The sequence below is a fragment of the Phalacrocorax carbo genome, chromosome 11 (genome assembly GCF_963921805.1).
Source record: "Phalacrocorax carbo chromosome 11, bPhaCar2.1, whole genome shotgun sequence".
Classification (NCBI taxonomy): Eukaryota; Metazoa; Chordata; class Aves; order Suliformes; family Phalacrocoracidae; genus Phalacrocorax; species Phalacrocorax carbo.
The window spans coordinates 19,724,933-19,746,405 of NC_087523.1; the positions used below are offsets into that span (position 1 = coordinate 19,724,933).

The window sequence follows — 21,473 nt, forward strand, 5'->3', positions numbered from 1 at the left end:
CCGCCGGTGGTACTTCTCTTACCACAGGAAACGCAACGATGACCGAGAAATTTGGATTTTTTTCTTTTAAATCCACCCGAAGAAGGAAGAGCTGGCGGCGGCGGAGGAGGAGGGACGTCACCCGCTCCCAACGCACCAAACGCTCGCTGACGTCGCCTGTGACGGAAAAACCTCCCTCCACGGGGGCACGCGGCCGCACGAGCGCGCCTTCCCGCCGCCCCCTGCGCGCGCACGCCGCTCCCGAGCGGGGCGGGGCGGGGCGGGGCGGGCGCGAGGGGCGGACGGTCACCTGACGCTGCCGCCGCCGCCGCCGCGGCCGCCGCCATTTTGTCTGGGAGTGTAAATGTGAAAGGGAAAGCCGGAGCGCAGCCCGCGGGAGGAGGCAGAGCCGGGCCGGGCCGGGCGCGGCCAGCCCAGCCGGGAGGCGAGGGCTTCGCTGCCGCACCGCGGAGCGGCGGGAAGAAGCCCCGTCGCGGCGGTCGAGAGGGAGCCGGTGAGGCGGAGCCCGGTCAGCCCTCCCCGGTCAGCCGGCGCCGCATCGGAGGGGGCTGCCGGCGCCCTTCACCCCGGGGAGCCGCTGCCCCGGCGTTGCCGCCCGCCGCGGCGGGTCCGTGGCGGGTCCGTGGCGGGGGGGAGCCCCGCCGCCAGGGCCGCGGCGATGATGTCGGGACAGTCGATCACCGACCGCATCACGGCGGCGCAGCACAGTGTCACCGGCTCGGCCGTCGCCAAAGCCGTCTGCAAGGCGACGACCCACGAGGTGATGGGCCCCAAGAAGAAGCACCTGGACTGTGAGTAGGGCCGGGGGGCTGGGGCTGGCGGGGGCGGGCCCGCCGTTCGGCCGCTCCGAGCCCCGCGGCAGCCGGTCTGGCCTCCCCGCCCTCCCGCTGCGGGCGGCGGAGGGGAGGCGAGGGCCGAGCGCTGCTGGTTGCACCTGGGGAAGGCGGGGGATGTCGCCTAAAGCTGGGTGAACCCGCCTGGTTTGCTCTTCAAAGCTGACTTTACACGTGGAGGGAGTGAGCTTTGTAACACCCTGTCGCGCCCGGGAAACAAAAATGTTCCAAGCTTGCGAGCTCTTCCCGATGAGAGCTTACGTGCTCTGGGTACGGCAGTGCTGATGCATCTGGCACCGAGGGAGAAAGGCGGGTTAAGTGGGGTGGTTTTACTGTTGGGAGCGAGAAGTTAAATTTTGAAGCGCTCTTCCATCCTTTTGTGCATCTGGTGGAGTGCAGCCATTTAAATATTTCTAATAGTTCCCGAGATATCATAGTTTTCTATCTTACGACTCGTGAGGCGAGGTAAAGGGAAGGGCGAAGGTGGACCAGTACATCTCACCAGAATGAGAGTATGTTGCCGCTGATATATCTAAATTTAATATTTTAAAACTCCTTTCTGTATACTAAAAGAGGCAGAAAGCTACCCTCGATATCTACAGAAGTATTAGTGGTGTTGCTTTGTTTCAGGTTTAGTAACTGGATAGCAATTGAAGTTACAGTTCAACTGCTCAAAAGCGCACTGAATGCTTCAAACCTTGTACAACGTGCAGTGTACCCCTTCGCCGTCTATTAGAAGTGAAGTAAGCGTGCGTGTTTCCATTAGGGAGAGGAAGGAAGACATGAAGCTTTGTGCTGGTTTCTTCAAAGTCAACAGAGCAGGCTGGTAGTTTCGCTGGACCCGTCTAAGTTGGTGGTTACTAAGCAGAGTCTCTGGTTGAAGCTCGTGGAAGAGGCGTTTTCAAGTTATATTGTTGGAGGATAGTTTGGCTCTCTGATGCTGTGGCAGCAGCCTCTTAATACAAGTTTCTTGTCTGAAAGCTGTTGATGTGGATCAAATAGTTAAAACCAACCAAATATGTATCTCATTTGTTGTTAATCTGAATGGGTGGAATCCAGCTACAGTAGGGAATATTGCAGCTACTGTGCTGAAATTAAAAGCCTTAAAACTGGATAACTGAAAAATTCCTTTTTGAAGAAACCTTTTAAAAATTACCTTATTTTATCTTGTCTTGTGTTCTGCCTGTGGTAGAACAACTTAATGAGGTAAGCCTTGAGTCCAGAAATGGCAACATAACAGGAAGCCAGAAAGTAGTGGGTGATATCTTGCTCAATAGTTTGAAAGCGTCTGAAGCTTAAAAGATGTAGTGTATTGTTTGAAAATATCCTTAAAATAATGTCATCTTCTGTAAGTTACCCTCACAATGTAAGAAAATGGAAACCTAGAAAAACTCTTGAACAGCATAAACTGAGGTTGCCTTTTGACTATCAAATTCCTTTAAATATTTTTTGATACAAACCTGTTAGAGCTGTCAGTCTCCTGAAAGTCCCTTTCTGTGCCAGCTGAGTTCTGTGTTTTGGTGTAATTCACTTTGTCAGACTTTGGTCTAAGACAAACAAAAGGCTTGCTGTTCTGACTTGGTAGCTGAAACAGTGGAATGCTTTGGTAGTGTGGGAGGCAAAAAAAGATACCTCTGTAAGGGGTTAAAAAAAATCCCCAAATTCTCCAGTCTTCACTGAGCATACCCAGGCTCTGCTTTTCAAACATCTGCAAGCCTTTGTGTGGCACTCCTTATTTTTTCAGTTGTACACAAAACTTACTTGTATTACCTGCTTGCATTGAAGATACTAGCTTAAACACTGTAATATCTGGAAAAATCACACAAGGTATTTTCAAAGATACTGTGCAAGTGCTTTCCAATTTCGGTAAATTATGAAGGAAACCAGCTTGGATTTAATGCAAAACACTGCTAGTTGCACCTTGGTCGCTACATGTGTGTGTCGTTCAAAATGCTACACCATCTGGTATTACTTGTAATTGCTGCTCAAGAAAAAGCTTCACCAAGAACATGTTTTTGAGAGTTGCTGTAGTTCTATTGGGGATTGTGGAGGAGTGTCAATTTGTGCACTCTGTTCAGATTAATTCTTAAAATGCCCTTTTTGCCAAGTTTCCTCAGCAAGAAAAACTATTATATTACAGGATGATGTTACACATGCAGTGTGTGAACTAGTATTTAAGATGCTTGGGTTTTGTCTGGCTACTAACTGCTGAGTGGTATAGTCATATTTTTCTTGAAGAGCGGAAAAAAACCACACACACACACACAAAAACCAAACCCGTAAGCAATGTCAATGGGAATACTTGGGGTTTTTTCCTCTTAAAGTAGGTCACAGTGTCCTAAATAAATCAGCAGATCTATTTCTGTAGTATTTTGTAATATTTTAGGATAACATAAAATGTTGTACAGAGGCTGATCTTTTCTCCGAGTGGAGCACCTGAAGGTCTTGTCTCTTCTCCCCTGGTGTGGGTTCTCTCACTTCCCCTCATCCTCCTGTGTTTGGGTTGCAGTGGAGTGGGGCTAGATTATGCTTTTGGTGACACATCTCTACTTGGCTAACTATTGAAAAGCCGTAATAAAAAAAGGGCAGAACAAAGCTGTAGCCAACTTGGCAACTGGCAGAGTAGACTTGTGTGTAGACAAAAATTTTGAAAAATACAACCCCCTAAAATAATTGCATCTTAAACTTTTAAATGAACACAGTAGTAAAGCAAAAATGACTCCTGTTTAACTTGTATGCAGCCCACTTAAGCAGCACAGGGGAGGGCAAAATAGTTAGTTACTTGTGGAAACTTAAAAATCCTATACATATGAGCTTTAGGAGTCTTGTAAGAACAGATAATTCAGGTACTCTAAAACTGTATTATGTAACAGAATTAGGCTCTTAAGGCTTTTGCTTTGGGAGAAAGTTCAGGTCTCCACCAGCTCATCACAAACTTAAGTTTTGCCAATATCACCACATTATGACTATCACAGTTTTGAGTTGGTTTTGTATCTGCCTGTTCTTTTGGCAGCTAGAGCTCATGACTGAGAGGTGAACGCTGACACAGCACAGTTCTTGCAGAGATGTGTAAGTTGTGATACAGTATGAAGAAATACTCTTGAACCCTTCCACAGGCAGTAAGGTGGCTGTCTTTAATTCAAAGCTCTTTAGTAATCTGTGAAGCTTTTCAATACAGTAATTGAGGAAATTGGACTTGAACCAACAACAACAAAAAAGATTTTGTGATCTATAAATGTGGGGTTTATTTAGAAATTGCTTAAGGCTTTTTAAAAAAACTTCATGGGCCAACACATATCCTTGTTTAGTGGGGGAGTGGGACAGAATAGCAGAATTTCTTTGCTTCTGATGAAGTAACTCTAAATTCAGATCTAGCTGTTGTATAACTGAAACTTAAAGATTGCTATCAAATCTGCACTGTATCAGTCAGGTGCTACCTTTTGATTAAGCCTTCCAGCAAGAATTGTTGCATTCCTTGGGCTACATTGAGAAAGTTTGCTGAAGTGGCTCTTCTGTTTTATGGTTTTGTAATTTATGGTGCTGCTTCCAAAAAGAAAATGTAATTTTTTTAAGACTGCTGGGATTAAGGAAGGTGATCTTAATTCTTATATCTGTCTTAGAGCAGTTTGTCCTGTGACAAAGTAGAAGAAATACAGGAATACTAAACCATTATGTTTCTCTTAAACTTATGTATTTACAGTTCTCTTGAGAGAGATATTCCCGAATCAAGAAAATGATTACTTTCTTGTTATTCGAAAGTTGAAAAGTGTGTCAGTTTTTGTCAGTGCCTGGCTGAGAATTTTCCAAAAACCTGAGATATGTATAGATAGATATAATTTTTAATGTCTGGATTTATGCATGCTGCTCTCTGAAGAGCTGTATGGTTTCATAAATCATGTGCCAGTATTTCAGATGAGCTGTGGAAGAGAAATCCTCAGTACTTTCCTAGGCAGTAAGATTTCCATAGCTCTTCCAGGCTGCTTGAAAGCACCTATGGTACTTCTGGCTTAAAGCTGTTTGATATTTTTTTTCTTGTTTTCATGTGATGTTAACATGTTTCTAAATTATGTTCTAGAAACAGCCCGGCAGTTTCACTTGCAGTTGAAATGATTCCTCTGGGTAATTGGCAAAATGCTTTGAGTTGTAAAGTGTTTATATAAGTAGTGCGATAAGAAAACGAGCATCAGTTGCCCTACACATTTCATTCCAGTTTCTGCTGCCAACATCCATATCACAGTTGCCCAGCTGCCAGTTTCTCAGGTGCATGTGTTCTTTTATACTTCCAAAAGTATGGTGTTAATAGCCTTTTCCTCCTTTGCTGCCAGCTGTAACAGATCCATACAGTTGTTTCTATGTAGATATTCCTATTGCAGACTTAGAAGGATCATATTAGAGAAAGGACACTTCTGTTTTGTATCTCAATTGCTGGAATGCAAATGTGATGCTAGCTTTATTATTACTAGTCACAAAATAATAATAAAAAAATTGTCCTGAGTAACCTTGTTAAAGAGTCTTTTTAAACTTATGTTTTTTGCAATACTCTCTTAGGAAAGGCCAGTTTTGACCTGTAAAATGCACTGAGATTTTTTTTTCCACTGTTTATTCTTAGTTTAGTGTTTATAGATGTTTTGTTTGCCTAAGCATGTGTTCTTCGGTATTGCTAACCATGGCTTATCTGTTTGGGCATTCAAGGAGATTTTGAAACCAAAGACCACAATTGTGCTTAGTGCCCTGAATAAAAATTGTCTTCAGGGGAGCCAGTGTGTGTCACCTTCAGCACGTGTTGGAAGTGCATGGGACTTGCGCTTGCTCAGGTCCTCTAACCTCAAGCACAGTTTGAATTAGACTCTGAGTAGCCCTACATATGTGAAATATTTCCTTTTGGTTGCCTCTTAAAATGGTCAGGCTCGCATCTTACAGAAGTGAGTAGCACATGCTGGTAAACCTTACTAACGCTTTTGAAGAATTACTAGAACTGCACTTTACAATCACATGGAATCACACTTGTGGAATAAAATTATAACAAACACGCTTCTCAGTTGCACCAGAGGCCTATTAACTTCTGCTCTGTTACTGTCACTTGGTAGAAGACTTCTTTTAGTCTTGTGTACCAAAGCAGGGCAATTTCTCCCGTCTGAAGGTAGACATCTAGATGGCTTTTTGTGGTTGCAATTATGATGGCACGATCAGCCAAAGCTTTTTTATGGATGTGTGCCTGAAGAAGAGGTGATCAGTTACAGCATATGATATAGTTGCTAACGGTAGGATTTCTGTCATGTTGTGCCAGAGCAGCACTACAAGAACACATTTAGTATCAGTCATAGATGTAAGTGTGTGTCAGGGATCTCACAGGTGTTCAGCAGCATCTTAGGGTCTCCTGGAACATCTGCTGGTCGACCTTAGCTTGAGGGAAGGTGACAAGATTGAAACCTCTGTGGAGAGTGCTGGCAAAATATGAATGAAATTAGCTTGGCTAATTTGCCTTGAGAGCAGGAGGTTGCTTGTTTTTAACCTGGATCTTCCCTCCCAGTTTCATCTGTTATTAAATAAGCACTCTTAATATTGAAAATCTTCAGTGAAAAATTTGACTTGCTTAGCAGTCATGTGAAGGGAAAGGACTTTGGAGAAATAGTATTTTCTGTAGGGTATCTGTGTGGTCTTTGACCTCAGCAGATCAGTGGAATTTAACTGTTAGCTAGTAGTAATTTTATAGGTATAGAGTGGGGTTTTTGTTGATTTTTGTAAGCTAAGAATGGGAATTATGACTTAACAGATCTGTAACATTGCTGTGCTGGTTACAGACACTTCAGTTACATGTGAAATACTAAGGAAGATCTAACAGATCTTTATAATGTTTGCTTTATAAACTGGTTGGATTTAGGAAGACTTACTTGTCTTAATGTGTTTTGGTAAATTAATGTCATAACAAAGCTCTCATTCAGTAGATGAGGCTGTTTAATAAAAATTCAGGTTTTCTCTATGTACAAATTATGGATTTGGGACTTGCTTCATAATATGGGGCAATAATTGTCTGTGGACTGTTAGGACTTCTAGAAATTTTTAAGTACTTCTTAATTTGATACAGCATCTGATGATGATCCAGCCATGAGTGGTGAGCTGCATCTATCAAATGACTTGGGTTTTTGAGAATCTTCACATTTGTAAATAATGAAATATTTTCATGCTACTCAGCAATAAGGTTTTGATGTATATCTTGCTTAACTTCTTTTCAGGGCCCTTCTTTTTTAAAACCTTTAATATCAGAATGAAATTAGTAACTTACTAGAATTTGCATTTTATAGCTTTCTGCCTCAACAAGATAGTATCTAAAACTTCTATTCTGTTAGAATAACAACCAGAGCAATTTTAAACATTAATCAAAGGACTTTATGTTCTTAGTAAACCGATCTTTAATTAAGATATGTCTGTAATATATTCTGTGCACTAGAACAGATATAAATTTTAAGTGCAATATTTCTATGAAGTATTTAGTGCTAAACTATCAATGCATGGTCTCTAAGTTCGTGTTTAAATTGCTTACGATAATACAGTCTGTCCTCTACATGCTGCTAACAAGACAAATAAGATGGCCTTTTTAGTGGTGCCGACACCTCAGTATCCAGTTGCTGCCCAACTTCCAGGCACCTACCCCTCTTCAAGTGCTTGCACAGCCAAACCACACAAACGGCAATGCTGCTCTGCAACCAACAGGCTGCTCACAGACTTGGCTTAAATAAGAGGCCACAAAGGAAGCTTTTCAAACTAGATGTTTGTTTTGCTGGCCTTGCCCAGTCCTTAAGGTGTACTTTGATCACACTGGAGCCAAGTTTAGCTCAGGGAGAGAATAATGTCTAATGTGCGTGTCTCGAGGGGTTTAGAACAGTCCTGAATTCAGTTCTTTGCTCTCTTCTCGGCAAGTGCCTTTGCTAGTGTTCTCAGGCAGGCTTTTTTCCCATGTATCTGCTGGAGCCTGTTCTGGTTTTGTACCAATACTTAGGCAGAAGCTTGAACCTCTGTTTCTGACCTCCCAGGTTAATGTTCTACTACTGAGTTTATAATCAGTCTTGGACATAAAGAGCTGATTTTTATAGAAAAGCCTGAGACCTGCCATGATCCACCACGAAGTACTCAGTAGGTTGGTGATTAGGTTATTTTAGCTGAGTGGAAAGGTATGTAGGTACAAATTCTTTCTCTTAGTTCTTGTAGGAAAGGGGCTTATTACAGGCTCGTAGCATCTCATTTGCTGTTGTGTGTCAGTAGTCAGGCTTAGGTTGGAGCCACAGGGTACCTGCTGCCTGTTGATCTCATGAGGTATAGATGTCTCGGCTTTTCCTTGCTTCTCTGATTTTAATTTCTTTTTGTTAAACTGAGTGGCTTCAGGCATTGAGCATCCAGAAGTTCTGTACTGGCTTTCGGACAATAATTTGGGCATAGAGTTTCTACTGGAGCAGGTTATTCATTGATGAGCTATTGGGACTCCATAAAAATTATTGAAAAGCCTTTGAAGTTCATACATAGTCTTTTATTAATGCAGCAAAATTGAGCAAGGAATGTAAAATAGCTCAATTATTTCTGAAACAAAGAACTGAAGTTAATGCTTCCAATATGAGTTCTCAATGTAAAAACACAGAATAACATGATGATCCTCTTTGAGCATATAACTCATTGTAATGCTTTGATTTTTTTCCCCTTTAATTTAGATCTAATACAGTGCACAAATGAAATGAATGTGAATATTCCGCAGTTGGCAGACACACTCTTTGAGAGAACTGCAAACAGTAGCTGGGTTGTAGTGTTCAAAGCTCTAATTACAACACACCACCTCATGATGTATGGAAACGAGGTAAGACATGATTAGTTCTGTTAAAGCCTCCTTGACAGTGTGTGTTGTTTTAAAAAAGTCTCCATCTATGATGCATTAGATATGTACTTCGTTTTTCCTCTGCCAATGGCTGTAAAGTACTTTGCCAGAGAAGAAAATATTCCTTCATTATTTCAGTACATCAATGTTTGTGATATACCTGCAGGTATCTGGGTTGGGCTGTGAGGGAATAATGGGTGGCCTTTCTAGAAGAGAGACTTGAAAAGTTTCTGATGAGTTTTACTTCATTAGGCTAGTGCTTATGAGTAACAGCACAGCAAAAGAGTCTTGACAGCACTTCACAAATGTGCAGCCAACCTATTAACAAAGAATACTTACTAAAGGGAGGAGGAATATGGTGAGTAGAATATTTGATCTTGCAAATCATTATCTAATGGGCTAAATCTTCATACATTGTTGCCATTAACATTCCTCCAAAACAGGTTTCTATTGCATTTAGTTCACTTAAATTTTTTCATCACTACTTAAGAAAACCTTTCCAGATAATAGCATGGTGTTGGAAATGCACCCTGTCTTATACAGCCCTTCCACTTAAAAACTAAACTTTGTCTTGGTCAGGTGACAGTTTAGTCCTGAACTTGTACGTAGTCGTTCTCCTAATAAATGCCTGTTGACTACTGGTAATATTGAAATGATGATTCTTAAAGGTACTTCCTCCAGCCATTAAACTGCTCTGAAAACTTAGTTTTGCCTCCTCTCTCCAAAGCTCTGTGAACTTCATTGAAATAACCTGTAGTACATAGTGTGCTCTTAGTTAATGCTTCCCCAAGTTATTTATGTGCTTAAATTGCAATTTCAACAGACAATAGGCTGAAATTAGAGGATAATATGAAGTCAAATTCACTGGAATTCACTCTTATTCCAACTGAGTGCTGTAAATAAGTTTGTATAGTCTCTTTTCTTCTAATACAGTTCATATCTACATGCTGAAATGTGAAAGAAAAAAAGCAGATAACTGAATCATAGAAAAGAAAAATCAAAACTTAAGTTGTGGGCTACCAGTTGGTATCTGTTTGCCCATACAGTGTTTGTAGTGGCAGAAGAGTTGAGTTTTGGTCTGTACCAAAACTGGTCCTCAGCTTTCAATGGGCGCATTTGAAACTTGAAAAAGAGTTCTTCAATACCTGCTGAGATAACGTGTCTGGAACACTTGTTCTGTAATTTCAGGTGGAATACAAGTGTACTCCTCATTCCTCTAATGCATTAAGAGGCCTTTTTCTTAGATAAAAAAATGTTGGCCTTCTATTTTAAGCAGAAGTAAATATAGCAAGATCAAAATGTTGTCTGAGCAATCGCTGTCTTGCAGTTTCTTATTCAATGTGACTACCTGTTTCTTGTGATGAAGTTTTGGGTGAAACAGGTTAAAACTCCTCTCACTTGCGCATTGTGCAGTGCAAGACCACCTGACATCTGGAGAGTGAGAATTAGCCTTGACCCTTTTAAAATGAAATTCAGAACAGTAGCTAATTTTGAAATGTGTGTAGACACCTTGAATATCACAGTTCTTTTCCTGATCGTGTTCCAACGATTTTTTTCTATAACTCTTTGAATGCAGTACTAAGATGCACAAAGACCAGATAAACTGACTGGAAAACAGAATAAGAAGTTAAAACAGTGCGAGAACTGTTAGTAGGCAAGCTGCTTGTTGTAGACTTGTGTGAACTCTGTAGCTGTAGGCTGAGAACACATACGGAGTTGATGATGAGGTGGTAAGTGACAAGCTGGGGACTCATTTGGGCCCCTTGGAAGGTGAAAGTACTGCTTTCTGTTTGAATAGTACTGGTGAGAAGAATTTTCTTGTTGCTGTTCGAAGCCCTCATTACAATTCCCAAAGAGCAAGTGACATACTGAGCCTGTCTGGAAAAATGCTGGTTTTGCAGGGTGTGGTAGTCCAAACCTGGCAGATAGGTGGACTAGCACCATGAAGGGTGAAGGAACAGGACCTGCGTGCTATGGCAGCAGAGGGATTCAGATCAAAGATGTAACAAGTCCCGTGAGCCGTACTGATCATAATCCTCCTTTATGACTAAAACACATATAAAGAAGCAAGTCAAGAAACCAGTCATAGGATATCTGTTTGGAACAGTGGCAGGGAAACTTTTAAAACTACCTTGTTATCTGGATGTGTTTGTGCTGTTATTCTTGCATTACTTATGGAGCCAGCTATTATTTGTCAAAACTTAGCTGTTGTTTAGTCAGATCACAACATTATAATATATATAAGAAAGTTACATATTATATATATATGAAGAATTACAACCCCAGTGCACCTGTGCACCACAGTTCCAGAAGCATTAGTTACTAATTTCTTTTAAACTGTGGAATAAAGCCTGTCTCCCACTTCCCTAGCAGCAATTAGAGGTATGCAGACCTTGGGAGTTTGGATAATGCGAGTGGTGTTTCTGTTTTATGTTTTCCAACTTGACTGTTCTAAACTACAAAGTTAACCTAAGTAGCTTCCTCTAGGATTATTAGTCTTTTATTCAGGGGCAGTGATGTCTTTTTATTTAGTTTAAATTTGTATTTTTTGCCAAGTAGTTTTGGATTTCAGAGGCTTTGCTAATCAGTAGTTTCAAGTTTTCCTTTAAATTTTTCCCTTTTAACTAATTTCTATTGTTGATAGAGGTTACTAGAAACTGTTACAAGGTAAGCGTAGTTTTCTTAAATGTTTTGACTCTCACAACAATGATATTCTCAACTCTTTCTTCACCAACAGCGCTTTATCCAGTATCTTGCATCCCGAAACACTTTGTTCAATTTAAATAACTACCTGGACAAAAGTGCCATGCAGGGTAAGGATCTTCCACTGAAGGAAATAACTCTACTGCTTTTTTGCTCTGTGATAGTGCCTGTGGCAATGCACTCTAGGAGACAAGTGACATTTAAATGAATGACTTATATTGCATGAGGTACAGAGAATGTCCAACCCAGAACACAAGCATAAGGAAAGTGAGATTCTGAGTTACCTAGCTGAGTGCTAGAAATTCCTCTGTGATGTATCATGTGCATACACAGCTGTAAATTTTAAAAAGTGAACTCTTAACTCTGACTAGAATAAACCTGAGGAATATTAGCACAATGATCTATTTTTGTTGTTGCATTTTAGTGTCTCGGGAGTAAATGTTTACTGTTAAGCTGCATGAAATGGTAACTAGGATGTGCTGTCTAACTAGTGAGAGCTCCTTCAAATCTCTGAGAAGCATTTTAATTACTTGCCAATGGTATGAAACACTTTTGGGTCTTTATGTGAGTTTTGAGGCATTGAAGATAAGTTACCAAAGTCTTCAGCATTTTACTAGGGATACATTTTTAGTCTAATTTCAAGAACATCTTAAGAGCTGCTTAGTTCTTGCCTAATGTTTTACGCTTGGTTCTTGCCTAATATTTTAATGTGTTTATTCTCATAAGTGCAAGGAATGCTTTCCTCATCTTAGCAAATTGTGAAGAAACTAACATTACGTCTCAAGGTGAAAAATAGTGAATCTCAAGACTGTGGGAAGTGCCTATGGTGTTTTTTTAAATGCTAGTTGACATAAAATGGTTTAGTAGGAGAATTGTTCTTGAACTTAAAGGGAACTGTACCTCTTCAAAAGGTCTGACTCATAATTGCTTGCTTAACTTTTAGGTTATGATATGTCTACCTTCATTAGGCGATATAGCAGATACTTGAATGAAAAAGCACTTTCATATAGACTTGTAGCAGTTGACTTCACCAAAATGAAGAGAGGGTAAGACTGTTACTGCTTCTTTTGTTTGGCCTTTCATTTTGGGGGAGAGGGAAATACCAGTTGTTCTTGAGCTTATCAAAGATTGGTGTTCCATTTGGCCCCTTGAAGCAATATAGTGTTGTTGAAACAGTATAATGTGCTGAGGTCTTTTGGTAACTTGTAAATGGGTGTCTTCTAATCTGTAGGATAGATGGAGTGATGAGAACCATGAATGCTGAAAAGCTGCTGAAAACCCTTCCAATCATACAGAACCAGCTTGACACACTCCTTGATTTTGATGTAAGTACTTTAAGCTCAGTGCTAGGTAACACTTTCTCATGTTGAAGTGAGGGTTTCATTATTTTATTAAATACTAATTTACTTTCTTATTGCTTTCTACACAGGCAAATCCAAATGAACTAACAAATGGTGTTATAAATGCTGCCTTCATGCTCCTCTTTAAAGATTCCATTAGACTTTTTGCAGCATACAATGAGGGGATTATTAATCTTTTAGGTATGTGAGAAATTTTTTTTAGCTTTTGAACTTTTGTGAAAGATATTGAGAGAACTAAAGAAAATAATCAATTTCTGACCGCAATTTCCTAAAAGTTGTCTCTATTCCATTACTGTTAAATTAAGCCTGTCTTAGTTTCAGTGGCAACTAGCATAGGCTTAATCAAACGCTTCTACCTTGAATAATACAGGTTGAAATAGAAATTGAGATGAGAGGGTGACTGAGACTAAAACAAAGATACCGTAAATGTGCAATGGATAACCTTTGGCAATTGGACTGTAAAAGTATTACTGAGATAGCTGGTATTTAGTATAGTCATAGTATGGCTGACTTCTGGTTTCCCATAGTTTCTTTATAGCTTGATTATTGACTTTTACCTTGTACCTGAATCTACATGAGCCTAGTAGGTGACGTCTAGGGTTTTTTGTTCAAGAGTGGTAGGCTCTTAGCAAAACCTTATAATGACTACTCAAGCAAATTTCTAATCAAAAACATCTGATCAGTTTCTTCAGTTACTCCATTAGTTTTTACTCAAGGAAATAGCTATGAGTATATAGGGCAAAACCATAAAAAGTGAAGGATGTGGTTGACGCTCCTTTTGGTAAGTCAGTTCAATATACATACTGCTTCAGTAACCATTCTGCTGTCTTTTGGATATTGAGCCCATTTACAAACATCAAACTGTATTCGTACAGGGTCTAAAAATGTGAATACGTACCAAGAATGTTTTCATATGATAAAATAATTTGCCTTATTGCCAGCTAATACGCTGACTTCTTGAAAACATTTCCCATAATACCTAATTTAACAATTGCAGTGATTCATGTCCATGCTTAATAAAGCTTTGCATTATATTCTAATGTACCGAAAGAAAAATCAATGTTTTCTATTGACTGACTTATTACAAAGGTGTCAGGTATTCATATAAACTTTAAAATCTGAAGAGCTTTGAGTTACTCCTGTCTGTTCTCTCCCTGAAGCTTGTCTCAAATTAACTTTTATAATACTGTGTCAGCTTTTTGCTGGGGAAGCTGCTATCTTACAAGAGTTTTATTTGCATCCTCAGAAAGATATTTTGATATGAAGAAGAACCAGTGCAAAGAAGGCTTGGATATTTACAAAAAATTTCTAGCCAGAATGACCAAATTGTCAGAATTCCTCAAAGTAGCAGAGGTAAATAAATCTACATTTATAGAAAGGATATAATTTAGCTGTCTGTACTGGTACAGTAGTCTATATTCATAATAGCAACTTCACAAACAGATTAATGTTTGTTTAATTTTGGTTACAAGGAAGTATTCTAGAGATTAGGTATTCTAAAGACTGTATGTGCTTATTAACATGAAGTGAGATTCTTGGGTGTCCTTTTTATTAGCCAGACAACATAGTAAATTTTCTCAAGTGCTGTTTTAAATTTCATGAATGGTCCAAAATGTATGAACTGAATGTTACAGCCTATTTACAGTGCTCTCCTTTACTGCTCAAAATGGAGAAGTAGTTCCAGTAAGCAATGTGGGTGTTTATGTTCCTCGGAAGCTTTTCTACATGAAAAAGTTAGGCTGGATGAAAAGCTGGGTTTGCTTTGAGATGCAATTTAAAGCACTTGTGATTTCTAAGGTGCGTCACTAGTGAAACTCGTACCAGTTCAGAAAGTTATGAATATCCCTTTTTAATATGTTTGTTTCTATGTAACATTCAGACATCACTGGTTCTTATTTTCACTGCCATTGCATGTAGTAATGTACTTTTTTCTTTTTTATTTTTTTTTGTAAACCCAGCAAGTTGGAATTGATCAGGGTGACATTCCAGATCTTACTCAGGTCAGTGTACATATCATATTGATTAACCCAATCATTTTGTTCTTTGTGGTTTTAAAGGTTGGTGTGTCTCATAGTAATCATTCACCTCAAGAACGTATTCTCTTCTGTGTATTTAGGTATGGTGACTTTTTCCATGGATTAGATGTACTCAGTAATTGCACTTTGCAGCTCTTAAGATTTTATTTTTATTATTTAAAGCAATAAAACTCACAGACAATGTTTTTCAAGAACTTATGGTTTTTATCACAGAAGATTCACTGGCACGTAAGCCACAAGTGTCATGCCATGCCTTGAGGAAAACCTTCCAGTTCACCATAACTTGATGTCTTCTGACACAATGATTACAGTTACCTAGTTCAGTCAAGTATTTTTTTCTTTCCCCTGAGGTCTGAATAGTTCTGATGATTCTATATCAGCACTTAACACTGGCTTCGGTATTACACAGTAGTATGAGGGATGTGCACAATACTGGTTGCATGCTGGAAAATCTAGTCTAAAAGGTGGAATGCAGGGGAGCACAGTCTAGTGAGGGTAAATTGAGGAGCAGAAAGGAGGTGAGAAAGGTGGATTGACCTTGTGAGCAGGAGACACTCCTAGTTTGCAGAAGCGCACAAAATTATTCTTTGCAAGTCCCTTTAGTTCATAGGGACGCTGTATTTCTAACCTAGGACCAGCCCAACAGGACAGAGGTATTTGGTATTCTGTAGCACAGAGTAACCTGATGGGTAGAGTAAATGGCAATCTGTCCGAAGACTTGGGCAATAAACTAGAGTGCCGTAGCAGTCTAGAGTAGTCAAGCCGTTTAAGTGGTGTCAGTGTGAAACAGTTAAAATATAGTGTGTAAGCTCTGAAGGGTCACATCTAATCCTACACCACCTTCATAAAATTAAATTTCATGGGTTAATCATGTAAAAATATATCTACTGTGAAGACTTGCCTAAATTTTATCAGTGTCTTTTTAATATGGAAATCAAATCTAAACCACAAACTTCCATTGTCAGTGTTGTTCATTACTGCCTACAGTGTGATTTCCATTTGAAACCATACATGTTTCAAAGCACAAATCTCTAATACCTGCTCCTAGCAATTAATATTAACACCTTTAAGAACTCCTAGGCCTTGGCGATAGGAAAGAAATATGACCAGCATGGTAAGAGCAGGTAATGAGTGAAAGGTGTAATTTGATGTTTTCTCTTGGTGTTTGATCTTAGTATCTTACTCTATCTTTTGATTAGTACAGCAATATTCAGTTGGTCTGTATTATGCTAATCAAATTACACTCGGGTCTGAAGTTACACTTTGTGTGGGTACACTTGCCCAGTTAATTCAGTCATTATAAGGCTTGTCAAAGCAGGGGTTATTTTATTTACTGAGAACAGGGGATTTAAGTTAATTTTGCTGCTCTTTTTTTATCTGAAACTTTCAGTGAGTGAAACCCTTTATATCTACTGTTCTCACAACATTTTTTTTTCTAATAGGTTGGCTGTTTTGTTTTAAGTGCACTTAGACATGAAAGGCAACTCTAAACTGTGGTGGTAGATGTCAGCATCCTGTGTATTTTGGCAATCTCAGTGCCACTGTTAAGCATTCCACTTCCATAGTAAATTTCATGGCATTTAATGACAGTTGAATAATTGTACATCAATTTAGTGCCACATTAAAAGAATTTGCTGAAATTTCTTAATACTAGGCTTTCACAAAAAAATTAATTTTTGGTGTGGTTGTTTCTGGAACAAGTTCTGACAGGATCATGTCTTTTTGTTTCTGCCCTGGTCTACCATACCCTTCTTTTTTTTACCCCAAATACTTTGTTTTTGTTCTGGGATATGCATATTTCAGTTTTCTTAAGCTGTTCTGACAACAATGGTGTTGTCTCTTTAGTGGTTTATTACTTCTGCTACATGAAGTGTTTTTCTTCCGTGGTTCTCATGTTCACACTACTGCCACTTTTGCCAGTTCCTATAAAGAAAATCCTTTGTAGGTGCCCTGTTTAACGGTGATGTTGCTTACTTTGTGTTTATAGCAGCTAGTCTTTCATGAATGCGTCTGGGTCGTTTTCCTCTGTATGGATGTTAGTCTGTCAGATGTCTTTGGGAGAGAGGCTGAGTCATAAAATGCAGCCTTTTTCAAGTCTGTATTAGCCCAGGCATCTTCTCTGACATAAACCTACTAAGATCTGTTCACTCAAAATTTCATCTCTGATGTTTTGTTGGATGTCCGCAGGGATGAGAGAGTTCAGGGAAGTTACTGGTTTGTTGGTTTTAGGTTTTATGGTTGAGGGTGTTTTTCAGAGGGTTTTAGAAGTAGGAAGTATAGAATATGCTTTTCCATACAGATAAGTTTTAGAGTGGCCTTCAAAAAAAAAAAAGACTAGGAAAAACTTTCTGGAATTAGGATATAGTTGCCTGTTATTAAGGTTATCTGTCTGTGTTATGCAGTGCCTTTTGCAAACTGTTGTTCATCCTTGAAAGGTAAGAGTATGGGTTGGTTTTCTGGTGTCTCTTTGTTTGTTTGTGGCGGGTTATTTTTTGTCCATGAAGGGTATTTTGAGTGTTTCCCGTTGGGGTTTAGCTGTCTAGTTTGAACACCAAAATTACTAATGACAAATTGCTGAGGTAACTACACTGTCTTAGCTTATGTAGCTCTATTTATAGAAAGAAATATCAACTCAGGCCTTAACTTTCAGACAAGCAGTTTTATAGGATTATTCTAATTGATTTTCTCTGCATCTCTTGTAGCTTGAATTGGCCTTCACTGAATGTGGGAAACTAAAATTGTGCTCAGTATTTCAGAAGGGAACTTGCCAAAGCCTTGTATGATTAATATTTTTTGTCTTTCCAGGAAATACTTAGTCTAGCTCTTGGTACAGAAGGGCTAGCAAGGGCAAGCCTGTTTTTCTTCCAAACAATGCCTGTCACATCTGTTCTACCTACTGAAAATTGGCAAGTGGTAGGAGAGGTTTAACGTCTCTGAAACCCTGCCAGATGAGGACTGTGCTGGCAAGCAGGTTAAAACTTCAGAGGTCTATTTCCTTTGTCTGAATTGGTAGTAGGATTTATTTGACTTGTTTTATGGAGTGTGGACTATGTAGTTAAAAGCCACAAGAGCAATGTGGCTACAAGAGCAAGGCAGTGAACGCTTCCGAAAGTGCCAGCCTAATTATTTTGCTTGATGAAGGTTGTTTTTGTAGGGCAACTTGGGGAAATCCTACTAAGACTGCGTAATCAAGATGAGTTCAAATTTATTGAGCTTTGAAGCTGTTTCCTTTGGTATGGAAGAAATATTTCTGTACTGGATATATGGTAGAAAGAAGGCAGGTTATGACTGGCATTTTTCTAGTTTTTTGTGGGAACCAAAGTAGCTCTGGTGTACCTTAGTCTGTGTATTTTAAGCTTGGTGTTTTCTGTTACCTATCAGTTAAAATATTTGTCTCTACTGAATAATGTCACGACTGTGCTCTCAAGAGTCTTGGTAAGCTTATGAGTATTGGTCACCTAAAACTCATGAAGTGTCTCAAGTCTCAGCTGCAGTATCTAGTGCCTGACTTCCTACTGGATTTAAGTGTCAAGAAGCCTGGTTTTTTTGAATCTTCTTCATTGCTTTAAAAACAGCTTAATGTTTAAAAACTTCTAATTGGGTAACACTTTCTTCCATGGGGTTGGGGGGTATCTGTGTGGGTAGTGGAATCTGAAAAAAAAAAACTTTATTTGAAGTGATGTTGCTAGTTTCTAATGTTTTAGGCTACCAAAGACTTTGGAGTAATTGAGTTGGTTTATTGTGTAGTCATGTTGAGTAGCTACTTAGCCTGCAATAGTTTGTTGGGATCAGGCTGAATTTGATTAGTGGGGTTTTTTAATCAGGCCTACCATTCTGCTGTATTCAGGTGTCTTTAATGCAAGCCTTTGACTGTAAATATTTGAATGGAAAGTGATTGGCTTTTTGTTGTTGTGGGAGGAAAGGGATCAAAAGTGCAAAGGCTTCATTTTGGTACTTGTGCGAGTTTAAGGGAGTACTTCTTAAATAGCTGTAAGTATTGGATTAATCTTAACATATCAAATAATCTTGCCAAAAACAAGAATGCAGCTTGTGTACACAGCAGACCTACTCCAGAGGAATCCTTACTGTGTGTCTCTGTGGTGCCACTCCTTTTAAAGAACCACAGCTGGTTAGATAGAGTCCAGGTGTGCAGGATGGCAGCAAAACCCAAAGGCACAGTTATTCATGTGTGGGTTTTCGTTTTTAGTGGATGAGGAAACTAAACTGTGTACTAAACAATGATGTGTTGTCTAGAAGCAGTGTTTTATAAATACTTTAACTTTAGGCACCCAGCAGCTTGCTTGAGGCACTGGAACAGCATTTGGCCTCTGTGGAGGGGAAGAAAACAAAAGAAGTCTCTGCTGCCAGCAGGTGAGCACCCAATGAATTACAGCAATGCCTATACTTAGGATTTGTCACCTTCATACTAAGAGTTTTCAGGATTCAGTCATTTAGTGTTCCTGAATTTTACTCACTTCCAAATACATCTTCCTAGAAGTATAAATGAAGCATTTAGTGAGTAGTAGTGTGATAGCTTAATCACATTTTAAATGTAAGTATGTCTGCCTGTGTCTCTGACAGACTCCTTATTAGGCTGTAATAAACCACTAAGCTGAGACCTTGTATATTTTTTTTAAGCTTTTACTTGTTTGAAGTCCTTTGGCTTATAAGACTCCTAAGGTATTTGGGTTTTGAGGCTTTTTTAATCACAGTATTTATCTTTACTGTCAACTATCTACCTCTCAGACTGAATTTATCTTAACCTGCTTATAAAAGTTCTTCAGTCCCTTCTCAGAACAGCCAAATTAGCGTAGCTGCTTTGTGCTGACGGGAATTGTGTAATTCTTTCTGTCAAGGATGGTATCTATATGTATGAACAGTACTTCTGACTGAAGAGTGAGATCTCTTTTGGCATAGGCATTCTCCCCCAGAAACTTGGTAAATATTGATAAATGTATGGGTGTAAGCTACATTCCTGAGTTGCTGTCTTGCTCCTCAAGATTTCTTTTGTTGCAGGTTCTGAGGGTTTACTACCACAGTATTCTGCTAAAAAGTATACTATGTAACTTGTGTGCTTTGTTTACTGTTATACATATAATAGGTACAAACAAGCTTTCTGTGCCTCTGGCACTTGAATGGAATAGAATTCCAGCCTAGTCTGTATGACCTTAAAGAAAAAAGACAACTGATGTGTTCTGCACTTTCTAGTTCCTACCAGCTGAAACTTGCAGGAGTAACCCTGTATACTCAATGCTGCTTTGTCACCAAACTCCCTCATTATTGGGTTGTCTGCTTTTCCCTGCCAGAGACTAAGGGTGGAAAAGGCTGGAGTGGAGGGGGAATGACACACAACTAGATAAGGCACTTGATCATTTGAACTCTAAGTGATGTATACCTGACTTTCTTAATAAAACATTCTTATTTATTATTGTTTTTAGAGCTAGTGCCCTATCCAGTGCTGTTTCCACACTTGCCAACACAGGAATGTCATTTAGCAGGATGGATGAGAAAGAAAAGCAGCAGGCGTTGGAGGAGGAGCAAGCTAGACTGCAGGCACTTAAGGTACTATATTTTTTTTTTTCTTAAAAGTTTGCATCCTGAGATTTTTTTTTTGACTGGATACAAGTGAAAACCAGGATTGGCTTAAAATAGTGTATGGTGGGGGGAGCTCTATCTTAAGAGAGGCCATGGCATGATTCTCTAAGATGCAGGTGTGATGGCTGCCAGTATGTAGTGACCCTTCTGCCAGGATTATGATTTGAATAATACACAGCTGATATAAATATTTTATATTCTTCCTTATAAGAGATTGTTATTTATCTCAAAGATTCGCAAAAGGAATCTTTCTAGGTTACACCTCAGCAGCTGAACACAGAGCATTGCCATTGTAAGACTGATTATTGGTAGGAGGGAATTATTTTTCCCCATGATATATGGAATATGGCTTTAGTGTGATTCTTCAGTCATGCTGCTCTAATGACAGAGCTGTAGTGTGTATTCTCCACATTTAACTGTGCTTATCTATAAGTCTATAATTCAGTTTGAAAAGCAGTTTGAAATGTATTTAGGTATAATTTATGGACTTTGAAAATAAACATTTGAAAGAAAATCAGTGTGCTCTCTCTTGGTTCCTTAATGGGCTTTCCTTTGCTCGTTGGTACTTGCTGAGCAGTCGTCTTAGTAAGATCCCTCTCATAGGGCCTGAATCCTGGTCTTTCAGGTCCTTTTAGCTTGTCCATAATACTGTTTCCTGAGAACATACATGGTATAAAATCTCAAACAAGGCAAGATGCTTCTCTTGCTGAAAGTTAAGTCTGTAGTTCTGTCATGTCCCAGGCACATGCAAGTGGGTCAGTTGAGAATTTGTTCTTGTGTTGCTTTAACATCTCTAGACACACCTAAATGATGAAGCAGTTCTGCTCATGTCAGCTGGAGGCCACTTTATGAGAGCCTTAAAGCTATTTGGAGTGTGAAAGTAAACTTTGACAGTAATGTAGAGTTGAGTTTCATCTCTGGAGTTATGGATGTCTACTGGAGATTCTCTGCTTCCCTGACTTGGCATATTTTTTAAATCAATGTGAAGCAGGTTTCTTTGCTGTTAGGCTAGAATCCTAGTGTTCCTTGCTGCCTGCTGCTGAACTGCTTCGCTTGAATCTCAGCAGATGTTGTGATGATGATG

The 21,473-nt window shown here is 39.5% G+C and overlaps 1 protein-coding gene across 6 annotated transcripts in view; it reads left to right on the top strand.

Moving 5' to 3' along the window:
• The first annotated feature begins 358 nt into the window (after positions 1-358).
• Positions 359-21,473, top strand: part of LOC104040115 (phosphatidylinositol-binding clathrin assembly protein) — a 33,464-nt gene continuing 12,349 nt past the window's right edge. For 5 of the 6 annotated variants that reach the window (XM_064463317.1, XM_064463319.1, XM_064463320.1 and 2 more), the window contains exons 1-10: positions 525-791; positions 8,534-8,676; positions 11,432-11,507; positions 12,341-12,443; positions 12,629-12,722; positions 12,827-12,938; positions 14,005-14,111; positions 14,717-14,758; positions 19,080-19,165; positions 20,233-20,356. In XM_064463317.1, the coding sequence (XP_064319387.1) occupies positions 659-791; positions 8,534-8,676; positions 11,432-11,507; positions 12,341-12,443; positions 12,629-12,722; positions 12,827-12,938; positions 14,005-14,111; positions 14,717-14,758; positions 19,080-19,165; positions 20,233-20,356 (1,020 nt within the window). In that variant the 5' untranslated portion in view covers positions 525-658. Of the gene's footprint in view, positions 792-8,533; positions 8,677-11,431; positions 11,508-12,340; positions 12,444-12,628; positions 12,723-12,826; positions 12,939-14,004; positions 14,112-14,716; positions 14,759-19,079; positions 19,166-20,232; positions 20,357-21,473 lie in introns of all 6 variants that reach the window. The other variant, XM_064463323.1, reaches the window with a different exon arrangement.